This window comes from Somniosus microcephalus, chromosome 5, assembly GCF_052327205.1.
Source record: "Somniosus microcephalus isolate GS21.2 chromosome 5, FLI_Smic_1.0, whole genome shotgun sequence".
In the NCBI taxonomy this organism is placed as follows: domain Eukaryota; kingdom Metazoa; phylum Chordata; class Chondrichthyes; order Squaliformes; family Somniosidae; genus Somniosus; species Somniosus microcephalus.
The window spans coordinates 258,000,451-258,019,110 of record NC_140991.1 but is presented as its reverse complement, the minus strand read 5'-3'; the positions used below and the strand labels follow the sequence as shown (position 1 = coordinate 258,019,110).

Below are 18,660 nucleotides of genomic sequence, written 5' to 3'. Positions count from 1 at the left end.
CGCCTAGCCAAGGTCGCGCACGGGCCCGAAGCCACGGCAGTCACTTGCGACGTCTCACTCAGCCAACCCAGGCCGGTCGTCCCTGCAACCTGGTGCCGCCACATCTTCGACGCACTCCACAGGCTCTCCCATCCGGGTTCCCGCGCATCCGTTAAACTCCTCTCCCAGCGCTTCGTCTGGTGCGGCCTCAGCAAAGATGTTCGGACTTGGGCCAACTCCTGCCTCACCTGCCAATGGGCTAAGGTGCAGCTGCACACAAAAGCACCCCTGGGAGGCTTCGAGGTACCCAGCCGCTGCTTCGACCACGTACACGTCGATATCGTCGGTCCTCTGCCGCCATCGCAAGGCCAAACCTATCTACTCACGATGGTCGACCGCTACACACGCTGGCCTGAGGCAGTACCGCTGACCTCCACCACCACAGCCGACATCGCCAGGGCATTCGTTAACACCTGGGTCGCGAGGTTCGGCGTACCAGCCGACATAACCTCCAACAGAGGCGCCCAGTCCACCTCCGAACTCTGGACGGCCACAGCACGCAACCTCGGGGTGACGCTCCACCGAACCACGGCGTACCACCTGCAGGCCAATGGGCTGTGTGAACGCTTCCACAGGTCACTCAAGGCCTCACTCCGCGCCAGCCTGCAGGGCAGTACTTGGACTGACCGCCTACCGTGGGTGCTACTAGGCCTACGCACTGCGGTCAAGGAAGACCTCCAGTCCTCAGCAGCGGAGTTAGTCTACGGACAACCGCTGCGCGTACCAGGCGAATTCCTTCCGGAGGCTACCACGCCTTGGTCGGCCGAACAGCAGCGGCTCAACTCTTTCTCTTCCGCGCAACAGTTCGCCCCACTTCCGGTCAACCGACACGGCGAACTCGCACCTTACGTTCCGCCAAACTTACAGCAGGCACACTTCGTCTTCGTGCGACATGACGCACACTGCGGACCCCTGCGAGCCCCATACGACGGATCGTACGAGGTACTACAAACCGGGGACAAGGTCTTCAAGCTGTGACTCGGCGACAGGGTCGAAACGGTCTCCATCGACCGACTCAAACCAGCACACACAGATCCAGGGGAACAGGTCCCCGTGGCCCGACCTCCAACTAGAGGCCGTCCCGCCAGCAAGCTAGCACAGCCGGCGGCGAACCGCCCGGCCCCACCAACTAGACCGGCGGCCACTCAGAGCCGCTCCAGCAGAACCATTAGACCACTGTCACGACTCGTCCACTCCTCCTAAGTGAATTCTGGGGGGAGCTCTGTGGCGACATGCCACCATTGGACATATTCCGCTCACGGCGGCACGGACAGTTTACGCAGGTGCACTGCCGGCAGCAGCCGCCCCCAGCCGTGGTCCCTTTCCTCCGTCAGCTTGTTTCCCACAGGGACAGGCTGCTGGGAGCACTTCCTGTCTGGGGAGTATTTAAGTGGTTGCGCAGGCTTTTTAAGCACTTGTTTTGCCATGATGTAAATTAAAGCAGTTGTGTTCCATCAACTCTGGTCTCGACTCCCACGTTTGCCACGGTATCTCAACAGGTACTACTAATCTAAAAGGGGAGGAATTGTATTGTATGTACCTTTAAGAGAGAACTACTTTTACAGCTCCTGTATTCTGTAGTACCGGCAGTGACCACACCTGTATATAGGCCTTGAGCATGCCTCTGTACCCCAGTCTTGAGACTACCCTACTCCAGTAAATACCTGTTGATTGTTAAGTTACAGCATCCGTGTGGTTATTGAAAAACATCATACTCTCAGAATCACGGATCTAACAGGCGGGACTGCTGCTTGTCGTGTCAATGTCCCGCCTCCATCCTCGCATGACCATTCAGAGGGATTTTCCCCTGATTGAGCTTGTTAAGCCCACCCTGCAGGCTCAGCAGGCCAATTAGGGAGAAAGTCACTGACAGAGCACGTCAATGTCAGACGTGCTATTTGTCAAGTCTTCTTGAAAGAAGAAATGTCAGCATTTGACAGCTCTGTGAAGCTGTCAAACACTGACATTCTCTGTAGTTTGATGAGACCTTGGGCTAGAAATTCAGTAGGCTTTGCGCCCAGTTTTCACCCAAAGAGGGCTTTTGCGCCACTTGCTGAGCTTTCGCCGATATTCAGCGCTACGGTAATGGCGGCGTTAGCCAGTAGCGCTGCGCCGCCACCGATGACATCATCGGTGTGCGCAGTGCCCCGCTACCGCCCCGCTACCGGCCCGACCGCCATATTTAGTTGCGGCCGCCTCTTCCGCAGCGGCCGCAAACAGCGATCAGAAAACGGGGCCGCACTGTAGCCTTAGTGGGGTGCTTTAAGGTGGAGGTGCGGCCAGCCGCTTTTTCGGCGGCCGCCTGCCCGCACCTCCTTCCCCGGCCTCCTCCACCCCCCCCCCGCGGCATTGCCGGCTGCTTTCCGCGAACCCGGCACTTCTCCGTGGTGCCGGGCTCATTTGCCGGCACTATCCAGCGGCGATCTCCCCGTTGCAGGCACCTCCCCCTTAAGAGAAGGAGGAGGCCTGCAGTACCACAGCCTGCCGCTCCGCAGCGGGTGGTGCAGCGGCGCCTAGAGCGCTGAAATTCAGTTTCAGCGCCCCAAGCGGGGGCGGGCACACCCTGGAATAGTGCCCGGTTCCGACTTGGGGCGCAAAAACTGAATATCTGACGGGCGCAACTGGCTCCGCGCTCAGCGCTAACTTTTGGGCGCACGCCAGCTGGCGGGCCCGAAGTGAATTTCTAGGCCCTTGTGTTCAGGACTCATCAAACCTTTCAACTTTGTTGATTTCACATGACTGTTGGTTCGGAGGTTCCAACAGCCAGTCTGTGAAATTGACAAGGAGGATGTCGACTCTCCCGATCCAGCACGGCTGAAGGTTGTAGGAAGAAAACAAGTTAAGTGAACACTTTTTAAAACTTATCACTCACCTTGCATACTTACCACTCCACACTTGCACCCATCACTCACCTCTACACCTTACTTCCAGGTACCTCCGACCGCCGCAGGTCTCCTCCACGTCTCCTCCAACCCGTTGGGGTTCTCCAAGGTCGGGAAGCCTGAACTTGAAAAGGTAAAATGGCACTAATCCTTTTTTCTGTTAACAGGCAGTTAAAAGAATGAAATGCCTTTCCCGCCTCCAGGAGACGGGACCCGAAGCAACCTGGCAAAAGGGTACGGAGGCGGGATGGGGGCGGGTTTGCCATCCGCCCCCACTTTCTCCGAATTTACCGGCTGTCCCGCCTCCATGCCCACCTCCTCGGGGCTTGGAAAATCCAGCCCATTAATGTTTCAGGTCGATGACCTTTCATCAGAACTTCAGGAGTCCTGTTCCATTGCAGCAGCAGAGCAAGGACAAGTCATTTCCACCCCTGCCATCATACAACTGTGCCTGTGAGTGAAATCAGACTACACTGTCCCCAGATATCAAATAGCTTTAAAGCGTAAGTCCAATGTTTTTACCTTGTGCGTTATATGTATGGGAAAGGAGTGAAGAAGAGTCAGCATTGATCCATCATGGCTAATGTGTTGTGGTATCCCCTTCACTAGACTCCCTGACTTGTATGAGACATCCAGAGATAGCTTTGTGGTACATCTTGCCAAAGGTATCAATCATCGCCTGACTAAAAGCCCTTTAGAGTGAACCACAGGGGCTCGATTTTTCCATTGGGGGCGGGCTGGAGCGTATCAGGTAGTTTTCGTGTCAGGACCCCGACTCCGATGTGAAGTGGGAAAAAAGTGCGATTTTGCCCTAATTGGGCACTTGATTTCCAGCGTGTGGAAACCCCTGACCCAATGAATCTTTTCATACAGAAAGTCGCCGCCGATGACATCATCAATGCTGCTGGATTTAAGGCCTGCAACAGCTTTGCTTCTTCTGGAGACTTTAAACTTTATGCCCATTGTTGTGATCGCTTCATTCAGCAACTATATCCAGCAGTAGGCCAAAGTGTGCTCCAAGGGTCGATGAAGTCTCCCTCCAAGCTCTGGTGGAGGGAGCAAGATCAAATAAGGAGGTGCTCTTCCCTTCCCCAAGGAGGAAAAAGCCTCCCCAGCAGACTAAAGCTGTGTGGATGCAAGTGGCCCAGGAGGTCAACTCAATCTCTATGTGCCGCAGAACCTGGCTGCAGTGCAGGAAGAGGTTTCATGACTTTCTCCGCACAGGAAAAGTGGGTATGACTTTCCCATCACCCTCAATCTGATCCCCATCGCCTCTCCTCACCAGCACTCTGCTTTGCCAGCCTCTTCCTCCACATCCCACTTGACACTGACATCCCTGCACCCTTACCCATTCCCGCTCTCTCTATGGTCACATTCACTTTAATATTCTACCATGCAGCCCTCACATTCTCTATCACTGTGATGCAATGACAACAACTTACAACACACAGGGTGATCCCTTTGTCTACTTCTAAGCATCTATGCTATGGATTCTCAACACTCACTCCTTCATTCTCACTCAAACTCCACTTGTGTCCCTCATTGCAGTAAAAGAGAGCCCATAATAAGAGGGAAAGAGCGAGGACAGGAGGAGGGCCACCCTCAGTAGCCCAGCTCAACACCTCGGAGGAGGCGGCCCTGGAAATCGCTGGCGTCGAGGAAGATTCGCAAGTGGGAGATGGACAGGCAGGCGCATCACAGCAAGCTGGTGACAGAATAGTTTGGCATCTCTCTCATTGACATTGCATGAGTGACTGATAATGACTCTGATGCTCTAACAGATTGACTTATGATCGTCTGCACAATTCAATGTGCATGCAACCTTTACCTCACATCTCTAACTCGTTCCTTTACTCCCCCACAGGACCATTGACAGCCCCCATCCCCACTGTCCAGGAGGAACATCCTGAGTTTCAAGACTCCTCAGAGGAAGCTGCAACCTCTGAGGGCATAGCGTCAGCAGAATTCAGCGCAGCCAGCACCAGCGCAGACACTCACACCTCGGTGAGACCTTCGCGAGATAGAGTAGTGTTGTCACCTGGTGTATCATAGCTCACAAGGCAGCATCAGCAGATGGTAAAGACAGAGACAGCAGTGGAGAGTCCTCATCGGAGGGCGCAGGACTCTCCCAGCTCGGCTCAGCTGCATGTCGACCCTGTGCCTCCGGGTCCATCCAGAAGGAGAGCGGTGCTGGAAATCCAGGAACAGGTGCAGGAGTCTCTGGCAGGTTTTGTCTCCAGGGTCGCTGCGAGTGTGGAGCGAATGGAGGAGTCCATTGCGAACATGAGCAGAGCCTTTGTGGTGGCATTGGCGCATGAACGCAGTGACATAATAAAACTCACTACACACTTGGTTTGAGCATAAAGCAAGGCTTTAATCAACTTGTTTCAGAACATGGAGGTTGTACTTCACTAGTTCCTTGTCTTACAAAATGTCCCTGGTAAGCTGGGCCCACGCCCGAGTATTTATATTCCTTGGACGGCGCCACCAGCTGGCCGTCCAGCGTTATTTCATGAGTAGTTTCTTGATGATGATGAGATTTATAACATTCTACCTGCCTAAAAGATTTGGAAGTCTGACGACTTCCTCTTAACGGATTAGGCGGATCACGAATAGCCGCAGTCTTTTAGATTTTTGTTTATGGCTAGAAGGCACGTCTCCCCGGACCGTGTCTTGGTCCCTGGGCTGCTTGATCTGTACTGGTGGATCGACAGGGCCCGTGTTGCTCTGATCAACCCGAGGGAGGCTGGGGAGATCGTGACTCCGGGTGCGGGACTCCACAGGCGCAGAACTGGCTTCATCCTGTTTGATAGCCGGGGATTGACCGGCGTCCTGGCCTCGGGTGGCCATCCCATGGGGAGTGCTTGGCTCCCCAAGTGGATCCGGTGGGGCAGCTGGCAGATCTCTCGATGTCCCAGGTAGGGCATCATCTTCGGGGGAGCGCAGAGTGTCGGCACCATCCCCATGGGTCTCTCTATCAGTTGGGTCCGTGGAACCAGCTGGACAGGGAGCCAGGTCCCGGAGCGAAACGGTGAACTCCCGGCCATCAGGGTACCGCACGTGCGCATACGTGGGATTGACATCAGTGAGTTCTACCTCGTCGACGAGAGGATCGTTTTTAGACGATCAGACGAATCTTCGGAGCAGCACGGGGCCGGGAGCTGCCAACCATGATGGTAGAGACATCCCATGGGTGGAGCAACGCTGGAAGCTGAAGAATCCCTCGTGAGGTGTGACATTGGTAGATGTAGAAAGGAGAGACCTGATGGAATGCAACACGTCAGGGAGCATAGTTTCCCACTGCTGGACTGGTAGGTTGCGTGACCTCAGCACAAGATGAACAGCGTTCCAAATGATAGTGTTATATCTCTCAACCTGTCCATTACCGATGGGATAGTACAGTGTTGTTTTACTTGTGGCGATTCCCCGTTGGGAGAGATAACTTTTGAGTTCACTTGACATGAAGGAGGGACCCCGATCAGAGTGGATGAAATTGGCCGTACCGCAAAGGGAAAAGACTTTATCAAGGCATTTGATCACTGTGGAAGTAAGCATATTGGGACAGGGGAAAGCAAAGGGAAAGCGTAAATATTCATCCACCATAGTCAGTAAGTAGGTGTTTCGCGTTGAGGAAGGCAATGGCCCTTTAAAGTCAATGCTGAGTTGCTGCATAGCGTGTATGAGCGAGCCATCCGATGGATGGAAGAATTGCAGTTTTAATTCCGCACAAAATCTACAGGAGGAGCACGTTCTTTTCACATCTTCCGTAGAAAATGGGAGATTTTTAGATCGCACAAAGTGCAACATACGGGTAACGCCAGGATGGCATAAGTCAGTATGAAGATCCGCAAGATTCGAAGTTGACATAGAAGAGCAGAATGCACGCGTGAGGGTATCCGGGGCCACATTCTCTTTGCCGAGCCGATAATGTATGGTGTATCCAAAGGCGGCCAATTCCATCCTCCAGAGTTGTATTTTGTTATTCTTGATCTTAGTGAGTTTCCGGTTATCCAGCATAAAGGCCACGGAGCGCTGATCGGTTATAAGTGTGAAATGGCGACGAGCGAGAAAATGACTCCATTTACGTACAGCTTCGATGATGGCCATAGCCTCCTTCTCGACAGGAGGATAATGGAGCTCGCTACCCTGCAAAGTTCTGGACAGAAATGCAACGGGTCGACCACCTTGATTCAAGCTAGCAGAGATCGCCACATCCGATGCATCGCACTCGACCACGAAAGGAAGATTTTCATCAATGGAACAAAGCGTGGCTTTTTCCAGTTGTCGCTTGAGGAGGTTGAAAGCTGAAATAGCCGTTGCCTCCAATGGAAATGACTTCGCGTGAAGCAGGGGCTGGCTCTTGTCGGAGAAGTGGGGTATCCATTTCGCATAATAGATGAACATGCCGAGTGCCCAATGAAGAGAGCCAAGATTTGTAGGGGGAGGGAGCTCCTGAAGCGGACGAAGTCGCTCCGGATCCGGTTTGATGACACCGTTGCCCACCCAGTAGCTAAGGATGTTGACTGATGGTACTGATTTCACAGATTTGGACTCATTTAAGGTTAAGTTGCGATGACAGAGAACATCAAAAAATTTCTGGAGGTTGGCATCATGCTCCTTCTGGTCATGACCAGCAATGGTGATATTATCCAGATATGGAAAAGTGTCCGTTAAGTTCTCCTGTTTGACTAGGCTATCCATTGCCCATTGAAAGACGGCCACCCCATTGGTGACCCCAAATGGAAGGCGACAAAACTGGTAAAGCCGACCATCGGCCTCAAAGGCCGTATACTTTTTGTCAGAGTCCTTTAAAGGTACTTGATGATATGCGCTCTTTAAATCAAAGGTTGAAAATACCTTGTAGTTAGCAAGGTTATTGACCATGTCATCGATGCGTGGTAGTGGGTAAGCATCCAGGACGGTATACTGGTTAATAGTTTGCGACTAATCGATGCAAAGACGTTTCTTGTGTTGCTTCAGGGGATTTTTGACAACAACGACTTGAGCCCGCCAGGAAGATGAACATGGCTCAATGATACCGTCAGCTAGAAGGCGAGAGATTTCTGCCTTGATAAAGGATCGATCATCTTGGCTGAAACATCGTGATATTGTGACTATGGGCTTACATCTGGGGGAAAGATTGGCAAACAAGGAGGGCTCGTCGAACGAAGCCGCCGAAAGCGCACAAAACGGTACTTTGGAAATAGTAAGCTCCGGCTTTGACCCTCCAAACTCGAAAGTGAGTCTTTTGTGTTGTTTCTGGAAATCCTGTCCCAGGAGCACATCACTGCATAGGTTCATGAGCACCCTGAGCCAGGTGGAGAAATAAGTGCGGCCATTGAGAATAAGGTCGACAAGACAAAAGCCGGAAGAATTGGTGGTCAGTGTCGTCAGAGCCATTGCAATTTCCCTGTCCGAGGGGTAAATACGCAGTTTTAACTTACTGACAGCCCGCTCACTAATGAAGCTATCAGAGCTGCATGAGTCGATTAGTGCACTCAAAATGTGTCCATTTACCGAAACCTTTGTGGCTGCATGGGACAGACTTTGGGGAAAAACAGCTGTGATGGGAGGAGGGGCAGTTTTACCCTTGACAGCTTAATAGTGGTTCTTGGGGGAGGAGCAGTTTTATAGATTGCAGCTGTAACCTTAGTAGTGGCCCTTGGGGGAGGAGCAGTTTTATAGATAGTAGCTGCAAAACTAACAGGAGCTCTCGACCGGTATACCTTAGAAAAGTGGCCTTTCTTACTAGCAGCGGCTCTTGACTGGCATACCTTAGAAAAGTGACCTTTCTTGCTGCAATGATTGCAGGTTGCGTTACGAGCAGGACAAAATTTCCTATAATGGAACGCACCTCCACAGAAGAAACACTTCCTTCCAGATTGCCAAGATGCCGCTAGGGCGGGGTCGTCATCAGTGTATGTTTCTAGGATAGGGTTGTCATCAGCCAGGTTGGAGTCGTCATCCATGAGGGCTTCCGCCCGAGGCCTATCGAAAGAGTCACTAAAAGTGATAGCAGCAGCCCGTGCATGGGGTGAAAGATAGGTATCTGCATTCCTCTTTGCTAAGTCCAGAGAACATGCCTGGTCATAGGCAGCCTGTAACTTGAGGGTTTTATTCTCCAGCAGACGCTGACGTATGAAGGAAGACGCAATCCCATTAATAAAGGAATCACGAATTAACTCCTGGTACTGCTCAGCTGTAACAGCTTTAAGATTACAATCCTTGCTGAGCCTGCAAAATTTCTGAAGGAATTCGTAAAGTGATTCCCCAGGTTGTTGTCGAGTTGTGGCCAGTAGATGCCGAGCAAAAATTTCATTTGGGGACTTGACATATAGCTGCTGTAGTATTTGGATAGCGGCGTCATAGTCTACACAGTCTTCGATATAATCAAACACATGAGGGGATAAATAATTAGCAAGTATCTCTAATTTTTCAGGAACATTCTCACCACACACCCTGAGGAAGTTGCTGAAAGTACGATACCAGTGTTTCCATACCTTAGCAACTGTAAGTGAATTCGGGTCCAGGTCGAGACGGGCGGGTCTGAGTAGTTTCTCCATGATGGATCGATTACTTGTCTGAGTTCCCTTCTATGGTTCGAGTCGTAGCTGGCTGTTCCCGAAATCACCCAAAGCGTGGAGTCGATATCAAGTTGATTAAATTGACGAAATAAAACTCACTACGCACTTGGTTTTGAGCATAAAGCAAGGCTTTAATCAACTTGTTTCAGACCATGGAGGTCTAGTTGTACTTCACAAGTTCCTTGTCTTACAAAATGTCCCTGGCAAGCTGGGCCCACGCCCGAGTATTTATACTCCTTGGACGGCGCCACCAGCTGGCCGTCCAGCGTTATTTCATGAGTAGTTTCTTGATGATGATGAGATTTATAACACGCTTCACCACGGAAAGGATGGCAATCTCCATGAAAAGGATGGCTACGGTAGAGGAGAGGATAGCTACGGCCATGGAGGAGCTAAGTCGCCAGAGAGTTGAAAACATGGTCATTGTTCAGAATAGACTGGCGTGTCTTGAGGAGCGATGGTCAGCTACTGAGCATAGAAACCAGACCTTCATGGAAGTGCTCTGGAGTAGGACTTCCAGTGCAGAAACGGGTCCTCATGGCCCCCCTGTAGTGCAGCAAGGTGCTGTCAAGCCACTTGCTAGCTCTGAATTGGGGCTGACCCATGAGAGGGATGTTGGTGGCAGACAACAAGGAAGTGGGGGCTCCTCTCCAAGCACTCACATGACCATGCCACTGCAAAGCCCTCGGTCAGAGCCCCACCAGAGTCCTCACCTGAGATGGGCGTCTCATCCCCTGCACAGCCACAGGAGCAGCAGACTGTTGAGGAGCCCTCACAGGTTCGCAACCCCAGAGGATGGCCACCAAAGGTGTCGAGACAGGAGCAGCAAGAAAGTGAGCAAGGGGCCTTCACATCTGCTGAAGCCACAGGGGAAGCACCACGTAGAAGCACACGTAAGAGGTAGATAATGCACAAGTAGTCACAAGTGTAGTCACTTGGGTGTTATGTTGTGTTTATTTTTGAAAAGCCATCAGTTGCTTGTTGTGATAAAAAATTCTGATGGCAAACTGTTGAAGTTGTGGCCTGTGTCATTTCGCTAATGGGACTTCCACATTGAGGGCTTAGGGCGACTTGCAATTGTCAGTATGGTGGTCAGAATGATAGGAATCCGCAGATTCTTGGCCATTGTTGATGCTCTGGTAAGAAGGTGCGAGGCAAAAGTGTTTCATTGTGCAGGCTAAGCAAATCTGGCCAACATGAATGCGTCCCTTGCATCCCGGGCAGCAATGTGGTCGGGCGCTGGCACCTTCTAGCCTGTGCAGCTTCAGGTGGGTGAGCAGCAGCTTGGCGCTCCTGTTGTTGCTGCTGCTGTTGGTGCTCCTGTTGTTCATGGTTCTGTTGCTGCCACGGCTGGTCTTCATCCAAATTTGATGTCCAGGAGGAAAGGAAATAAATGGTTCCCATGCTTCTGGTATATGCCTCAGTTGAGGAAGCGCTCAGTCAAGGTGGGGAGGGGGGTTTCCCAGGAGGTCACACTGGAGATGGGTGTCAGGCTCCAAACTTCCACAACAATAAGTTTGCCTGCTAAAAGTTCCCCAGACCTGAGACAACAAAGTTCTGCCACCTGCAAATGATCATTGGTGAAAACTCCTTTTTAATGGTGGAGCTGCAGCTGTTAGATCCACTTGTGAGGCCGTCAGGATTAACTGGCGTGTTCCAGAGGAGACGTGCAGGGAAAAGTGTTGAAATCAGAAAGGCCTCTCAAAATGGGATTATAGAGGCACTTAACTGGTTGTTAAGGGCCTTAAGGGCCTATCGCACCTCCTGGAGGCAGGATGAAAACGGGGTCTGAAACCCCAATTCTGGGAAAGTTGCTTGGAGGCGGGCTGGAGACAGAATCGGAGTCGCTCACCATTTTTTGCGATTTTAACACCTCACACGTCTCCAATCCCGTCTCCTCAAGCCTGGCAAAATCGAGCCCCAGGTCTTCATCTTTAAGGGCTTGGGTCTGGTTCATTCTATCTTCTGATTCAATGTTATATGGTATCACCTAACACAGATTCCAACAGTTTAGATGGGGAAGAGTCTGTGAGACATAACAAAGTCTAGTTCATTTGGACAGCTCGAGAACTGATGTTTTTCCTATTAAGAATGTTCCAGGAGACAGGTGATCATAATTCATTTAAGAACATAAGAACATAAGAAATAGTAGCAGGAGTAGGCCATTTGGCCCCTCAAGCCTGCTCCGCCATTCAATAAGATCATGACTGATCTGATCTTGGCCTGAACTTCACTTTCCCGCCCGCTCCCCATAACCCTTGACTCCCCTGTAGCTCAAATATCTGTCTATCTCCACCTTGAATATATTCAATGACTCTGCCTCCACAGCTCTCTTGGGGAGAGAATTCCAACGATTCACGACCCTCAAGAGAGAGGAAATTCCTCCTCATCTTATGTACCTCAAGCACGTTGAGCACAGAGAGCATTTCCAAGATATTCCAAGATATTTCCTAAGTATCATAAGTAAGCATAATATAGAAGAAAATAAAAACTGCTTGATTTATTATTTCTTGTTAATTAGCACAGTTATTTTAAACCATTATACACATAATTTCCCACAATGTGAACAGACAGGGAACATGTTTCCAGAACATTATACCAGACTTTTTCCTTACTAGGATTAATGAGGGGATGGGGTAGGGTAGGCCTATCAGTACCTCAAGTATTGATGGTCTTCTCTTATCACTAGTACATTGCCCGTGGCATTGCCCACAATAAGTTGATGAATATAACATTTTTGGATACAAAATTGCAACAGAATTGGGAGAGAAATTTCAGAGACTCACTCCACCAAGCCACCTAGTGGGCAGAGCCTGCACTACATTGTGACAGTTGACATGGCAAAATTGAATGGGAAATGTTGACAAAGCAATCTATAATGGTAAATGCGGACAGAAAATTGGACCTACAGCGAAGACAATGGGAAATAAGATTTGTAGACAAGAAGTGTATGATCAATGCAAGATTTTAAATAATTTATAGATGTACTGTTTTCATTTTCGTAACATGTTTTAGATTGTTGATTCTGCATTACCTTGTACCATGACTAGTTTCACTGACATATTATTTGATGGCCTACCATAGCCAGGGGCTACCAATGTCCTCTGTTGCTCTTGTGCTAAATCCATGGGGGTCATTTTAATCTAACCCATCCGATGGGAAACTGACGAGGTCGGATCAGCCATTTGTTTTGCACCCTACCCAATTGTAGTTTCAATTTCATTGTGCTACCTTCCATCTTTGTAGGTTTCCCACTGGATTAGGTTAAAATGAACCCCCCCCCCCCGCCCCGGCCCATGTTTTAGTTTAATCTGAGGTAAATTTTATGAGCTGGCACTACCAGGGTGCAGACTCACTCAAACAGGACACAGATCAGGCAATAGGGTGTAGAGGGTCATTGTACCCATTTCCTGACATGCTTGGTCAGTAATTAAGGTTCTCCACCAGTAGTAAATTCATAAAATCGGCCTCCCAGTCCTAATTTTAGTCTCATCCATTGATCCCAAATGTGTTTTTGTTTTACTTGGAAAAAAAATTTAGTCAAATATTTAAGGGTAAATGTTATGATTTTGCAGTCCCCGCACAGAGCTTTGCATGACACAAGCTCGTATCAGGAATCCAAGCCAAAGCTAGCATGACCTCATTGTGCCCCTTCAATTTTCCACCCAAAGTAGTTGGCTGCCCATCGAGTGCATTGGCCCTCCTGCCCAACTTCCCAGTACATGCTCCAGGCACACGAAGCTCTCTGCCAAATCACAAGATTGGCTCCTTCAATTTTGATTTTGATATTTTCACTTCAAAAAGAAAATAAAAGACTTGCATTTCTATAGCGCGTTTCATGACCTCAGGATGTCCTAAAAGGCATTACAGCCAATTAAATACTTTTAAAATGTACTCACTGTTGTAATGTAGGAAAAATGACAGGCAATTTTGTGCACAGCAAGGTCCCGCAAACAACAATGAGATAATGACCAGATAATCTGTTTTTAGTGATGTTGGTTGAGGGATAAATATCATCCAGGACACTCAGGCGAACTCCTCTGCTCTTCTTCAAAATAGTGCCATGGGATCTTTTACATCCACTTGAAAGGGCATATGGGGCCTCAATTTAACATCTCATCTAAAAGATGGCACCTCTGACTGTGTAGTAGCCCTCAGTATGGTATTGAAGTGTCAGCCTAGATTTTACGCTCAAGTCTCTGGAGTGGGACTTGAACCCACAACATTCTGACTCAGAGGGTCAGTCTCTTCAAGATATTTATTTCAAAATTTAGGCTCCAAAAAATGTTTTAACAATCCTGTTTCTCATATTTTTCACAAAAATGCTGAGAAATAATCAACAGCTTAATAATGCTGAGTAACAGCTGAGACTTTGTTCTTCAGGTTGAATGTTCACCACTTTTCTAAAAGTTGGGGATTACTGACCGACGGTCTAGTCTTAGAAATATATATATATATATTTTAGTTTCAGGCTTGTTTATTTTTGAATTTTCATCTTATTTTAGGTGTAAGGGAACATTTTGAGCCTCCGCTCCAAGCAAAGGGGTCAGAGATAGGGATGTAACACTACAAAGCAAATTCTGCAACCTGTGCTCCTGTATCGCCAGGCTCCACACAGAGAATGGAGACTCAAAAAATTAGCACTATGGTCTTCAGAAGAAATTGGTGTCGATTTTGACTTTGTGCGGTAATGTAAAACGGGTGATGGCGAATTGGTTGTCTGTTTTACATCTCTCCTGATTTTTATTTCCATTGAAGTCAATGTCGCACAAAATCAAAATCTGTCCCGTTGAGTCTTAATTTGTTGCCAAAAATACGTTGTTTTTATCAATTACTATTTGGTCCTCAATTTTACTGACAAGAACAGTACTGTCCTATGCACCCTTCAAGAAACGTTTTAATGTTTAATAGGCTTCTTATCAACATACTCACTTTGGATCTATTGCTCCGTCTTCTGCATATCATTGGCTTGATCCTAAAAGGATCAATTATCCTTGAAGCTGCCATGACCTCCAGCAGCTGCACGATGCATTCTCTGACTCACGACTTGCCCCCTCAGTGCCTGACTCACACAGACTAGCCTCTGCTCTCATTACTGATTCATATGTTACTTTCAAAGGCTGAATTTTCTTCCTCTTTTATATATTTTTGCCTATGAGAAATGTCAGTCCCACTGACGGAATCCTGTGATGGTGATATTCTTAGCCGACAGTCTACAAGAACATACCACGGCAGTTGGGCTACTTCCCATTTCATCTTTTCAACTCAGCCTTTCAGATAAATCAGCTGCTTGTTCTTAATTTTTATTCTGCCACTGTTACATTTCTTATTCCGCAGACTGGAACCACTTGGAAGAAAAAGGGCAAGGTTTCTTGCTGTCTTCAGAGTGTACTTGACGACACTGGAAATGTTATGATCTAGAGCTCCCAGCACAAAGATTCTTGGGATGGGAAGTGTGCACATTGGGAATTTGGGCGCGAAAGTCAGTGTGCCCATTTTGCGGCCCACAAATGTTTCCCCCAATAAAATTAATAGCTGGAAAATTGTTTCCACTGGCAGGAGGATCGGTAACCAGAGGACACAGATTTAAGATAATTGACAAATGAACCAGAGGGGAAATGAGATTTTTTTTACGCAGCAAGTTGTTAAGATCTGGAATGCACTGCCTGAAAGGGTGGTGGAGGTAGATTCTAATAGTAACTTTCAAAAGGGAATTCAATATATACAACAACTTAAATTTATATAGTACCTTTAGGGTAGTAAAACTTCCCAAGGCGCTTCACACGAGCAATTACCAAACAAAATTTGACACTGAGCCACATAAGGAGATATTAGAACAGATGACCAAAAGCTTGATCAAAGAGGTAGGTTTTAAGGAGCGTCTTAAAGGAGGAGAGAGGTGTAGAGAGGCGGAGAGGTTTAGGGAGGGAATTACGGAGCTTAGGTCCTAGGCAGCTGATGGCACGGCCGCCAATGGTCTTGTACTGAAACCTATGGAGGCTGTTGTGCTAAATCAGTGCCCGTACACAGAATAAGTTTGCATAGAAATTACTGAACGTGAACAATTATTGCATGGTTCTTCACTGATTTTAACTTACACTGTGCAGTTATCCACAATGTTTTCATTTTTTGAGGAAGTTATCAGGGAAAAGCTGTAAGTTTAAAACAACATTCAGATTTATTTTTCTCTCACTGCACAATTAACCCGATTTCTTGCGGGAGGGGTGGGGCATATTCCACAGTTGCCAACAACCATCTAATATCTCACATAAGTGGCTATCCTTCATGTGTGAACCTACTTGTGTGACTGTTGGCAGGCTATTAAAACAAGGAAGGCACCTCAGCCGAGGCCAATCCTATCTTTACCCAGCCTGCATGGAGGCTTACTTCCCAGCTAGAATAGCAATCAGGAAGGCGGGACTGACTTGCTCCTCCCTAACTCAATGTTACCGAGGTCAATTGTGCCACGCCAACTGCTGGCCCCGTTGAAGTCAGCTAACTCAGCAAGGAACAGGTCTCAAACCTTGGACTATCTTGGCTATGTGACTCAGGTTCACTCTGTGCAGGCCAACTGAGCTACCGGGGACCCGGTTATCAAAGCATTATTCCCTGAGCATCCAAAATATAACCAGGAAGGTTTATATGGAACAGGAACCATGACTGTCCAAGCTGTAACACTCTGGTGAAACACTTTCTAGTTGCTGTTCTGCTTGTTAATTGTGCTGATGTTCCTTTGCACTGCTCTTGGATTAGTGGGAAAGTTCAAAATCCACCGATGAGGGAATGGTACAGAGAATAGCCCTTTCCAAACCATCTAGGCCCTCTAAATTCAAACAACTGAATCCGGTGGAGTAAGAAATTTGAGGGTAAATTTTCCAATTGAACAATCCCAGGACAGAGCTTTGCTCAGCGGGATAATCGGGCGCGGAATGTCAGCAGGCGCAATTTGCGGCCTTCCTAATTTTCTAACAATTCTGACCAGAAAACTGAGAGGGCTGCAGATTAGGATCGCTGACTAATGAGCTCGATTGTCCAATCTGCTGTCCCGTAGGGCAAGGCTTTGTGCCTGGATCGGTAATTGGTCAAATCTACCCCATAAGCACCAAATGTTGAAGGAGAGCAAAGCCTCCAGCCAGCCAGCAGTGCAGCTGAAATGTGATGATAGCCTTTCATTCCCACAACATAGGCATTCATTTGCCAGATGACATTTTAATTACACAATGAATGTAATTACACAAAATTAGCCTTTAAATTAGCAGCGGTGCTTGGTAACAAGGTGCTTTGTGGCGTAATTGTTTACAGGGCTAGTTCTGCAATTGTACGCTCCCAGTGGGGAGTCACACTTGCAGAGAACACTAGTCAGTGAATTTGGGGCTACAATATTGCAGCCTTAACTTTGACCGCCACTCCCTTTCAACACAGTGGGCCAAATCTTTCTGAAGCGGGGCATGTGCCGTTAGTTAGACTTTTTCCTGCACCCTTTAGCTCAAATATAATTTGCACAGTAACTTGCTGAAAGTGCGAGCTGATAATGGCGCAGCAAGGCAATGGGGCATCTGAGAGCTTGGTGAATGGCGGGACCAACCAATGAGATTAAAGGACTGAGAAAGAAACAGAGGAACGACGGAGAAGGAGAGTGAATTAGAGTGGGTGAATTAGAGTCAAATCAGGTACAGAAAGAGAAATAAAGAGAGGGAAAAAAAGATTGGATTAAGAGAGAGAAAGGAAAAGTAAATTTTAAAATGTAAAATTATAAACTAAACTGTTTCTAACAATAATTTACTACATGCAGGAATGAGGCTCAACAGTTTAAATTGTTCCCTTTGTGGGTCAAAGAGATTAATTGGCATTGCATTAACACTTAATATTTTGTTAAAAAGGTACTTGCATTATTAATTATGAGCCTTAACATTCTGCGGCAAGTTTAATGGACAATTAGGGCTGGATTTTACCAGCCCCGAGGAGGCGGGTATGGAGGCGGGACTGCCAGGAAAGTGGCAGAATTTGGGGGCGGGTGGCAAACCTGCCCCAACCCGCCTCCGTGCCCTCTTGCCAGGAGGTGGGAAGCCGTCCCGCCCCGGGTCCCGTCTCCTTGGAGGCGGGAAGGGATTAAAGCCCATTCTGCCTGTTAACAGGTAGTTAACAGGCAGAAAATGGGATTATCCCCATTTTTCATCCTAAAGTGCGGGCTTCCCAACCTGGGGGAACCCCGCCGGGGTGGAGGAGTCGAGTAGGAGGTCTGCGGGGGTCGGAGGGTTCTGATAGTGCGATGTAGAGATGAGTGATGGGTGCAAGTGTGGAGTGGTAAGTATGTGAGGTGAGTGTAAAGTGTTAGAAAATGTTCACTTACCTTTGTTTCTACCTACAGCCTTTAGCGTTGTTAACACGCCACTATTTTGCCAGCAAGATTTGGCCCAATAATATGCACCCAGAGGAGGCATGGTGGTTAAAAAGTATTAGGAAGGTACATTAAAAAATGGTTGTAACTGATGTATTATGAGCAGATAGTTTGAGAGTATGATGGGAGAATGAATTGATTAATGTTTCCAACATGGATGCCACAGTTAATGTGGATGAAACTGAGATGCCTGGCTATAATAATCTGTTCTTTGTGGAGTAGTTTTCCTTAAATTTGATCTCAGGATGTGGGCGACACTGGCAAGGTCCCAATTATTTGTCCTGAGAAGATGGTGGCAGGCCTTCCTCATAAACCACTGAAGTCAACATGGTGAGGAAATGGCGATATAAGTCTAATTCAGGATGGTGTGTGACTTGGAAGGGAACTTGGAGGTGATGGTGTTCCTACAATATTGCCTTTTTGGTGGAAGAGATTGCTGGGCTGCGAAATGCTGGAGCAGTCAGCTTTGTCAGCGATGCACAGATGAGGTCCTATAGTGGGGGTACGGGCCAGACTCCTCACGTGGTATCGGATGAACCTGGCTCCTTCTCATTCTCCTCTTCTTCCTCTTTATAGCCCACAGAGAGGGCAATCACTACAAAATAAAATCATTGTGCTGAGTGCCTAAAGACGAAAAAAAGATAAGCCCAGCAGCAAGTTACATTAACTATAACATCTTCACATGATTGCCTTTAAATCCATGTCTGCCTGCTGGCGGGCACCTACCAACCCCAAACACCTCTTCTCTATTGGTGTT

General features: G+C 48.2%; 1 protein-coding gene across 1 annotated transcript in view; it reads right to left on the bottom strand.

Annotated features, from left to right (window-relative positions):
• Nucleotides 1-14,587, bottom strand: part of LOC147117670 (uncharacterized) — a 33,860-nt gene extending 19,273 nt beyond the window's left edge. The window contains exon 1 of the mRNA XM_085987150.1: nucleotides 14,438-14,587. Within this exon, the coding sequence (XP_085843276.1) occupies nucleotides 14,438-14,512 (75 nt within the window). The 5' untranslated portion in view covers nucleotides 14,513-14,587. The remainder of the gene's footprint in view (nucleotides 1-14,437) is intronic.
• Nucleotides 14,588-18,660: the final 4,073 nt, after the last annotated feature.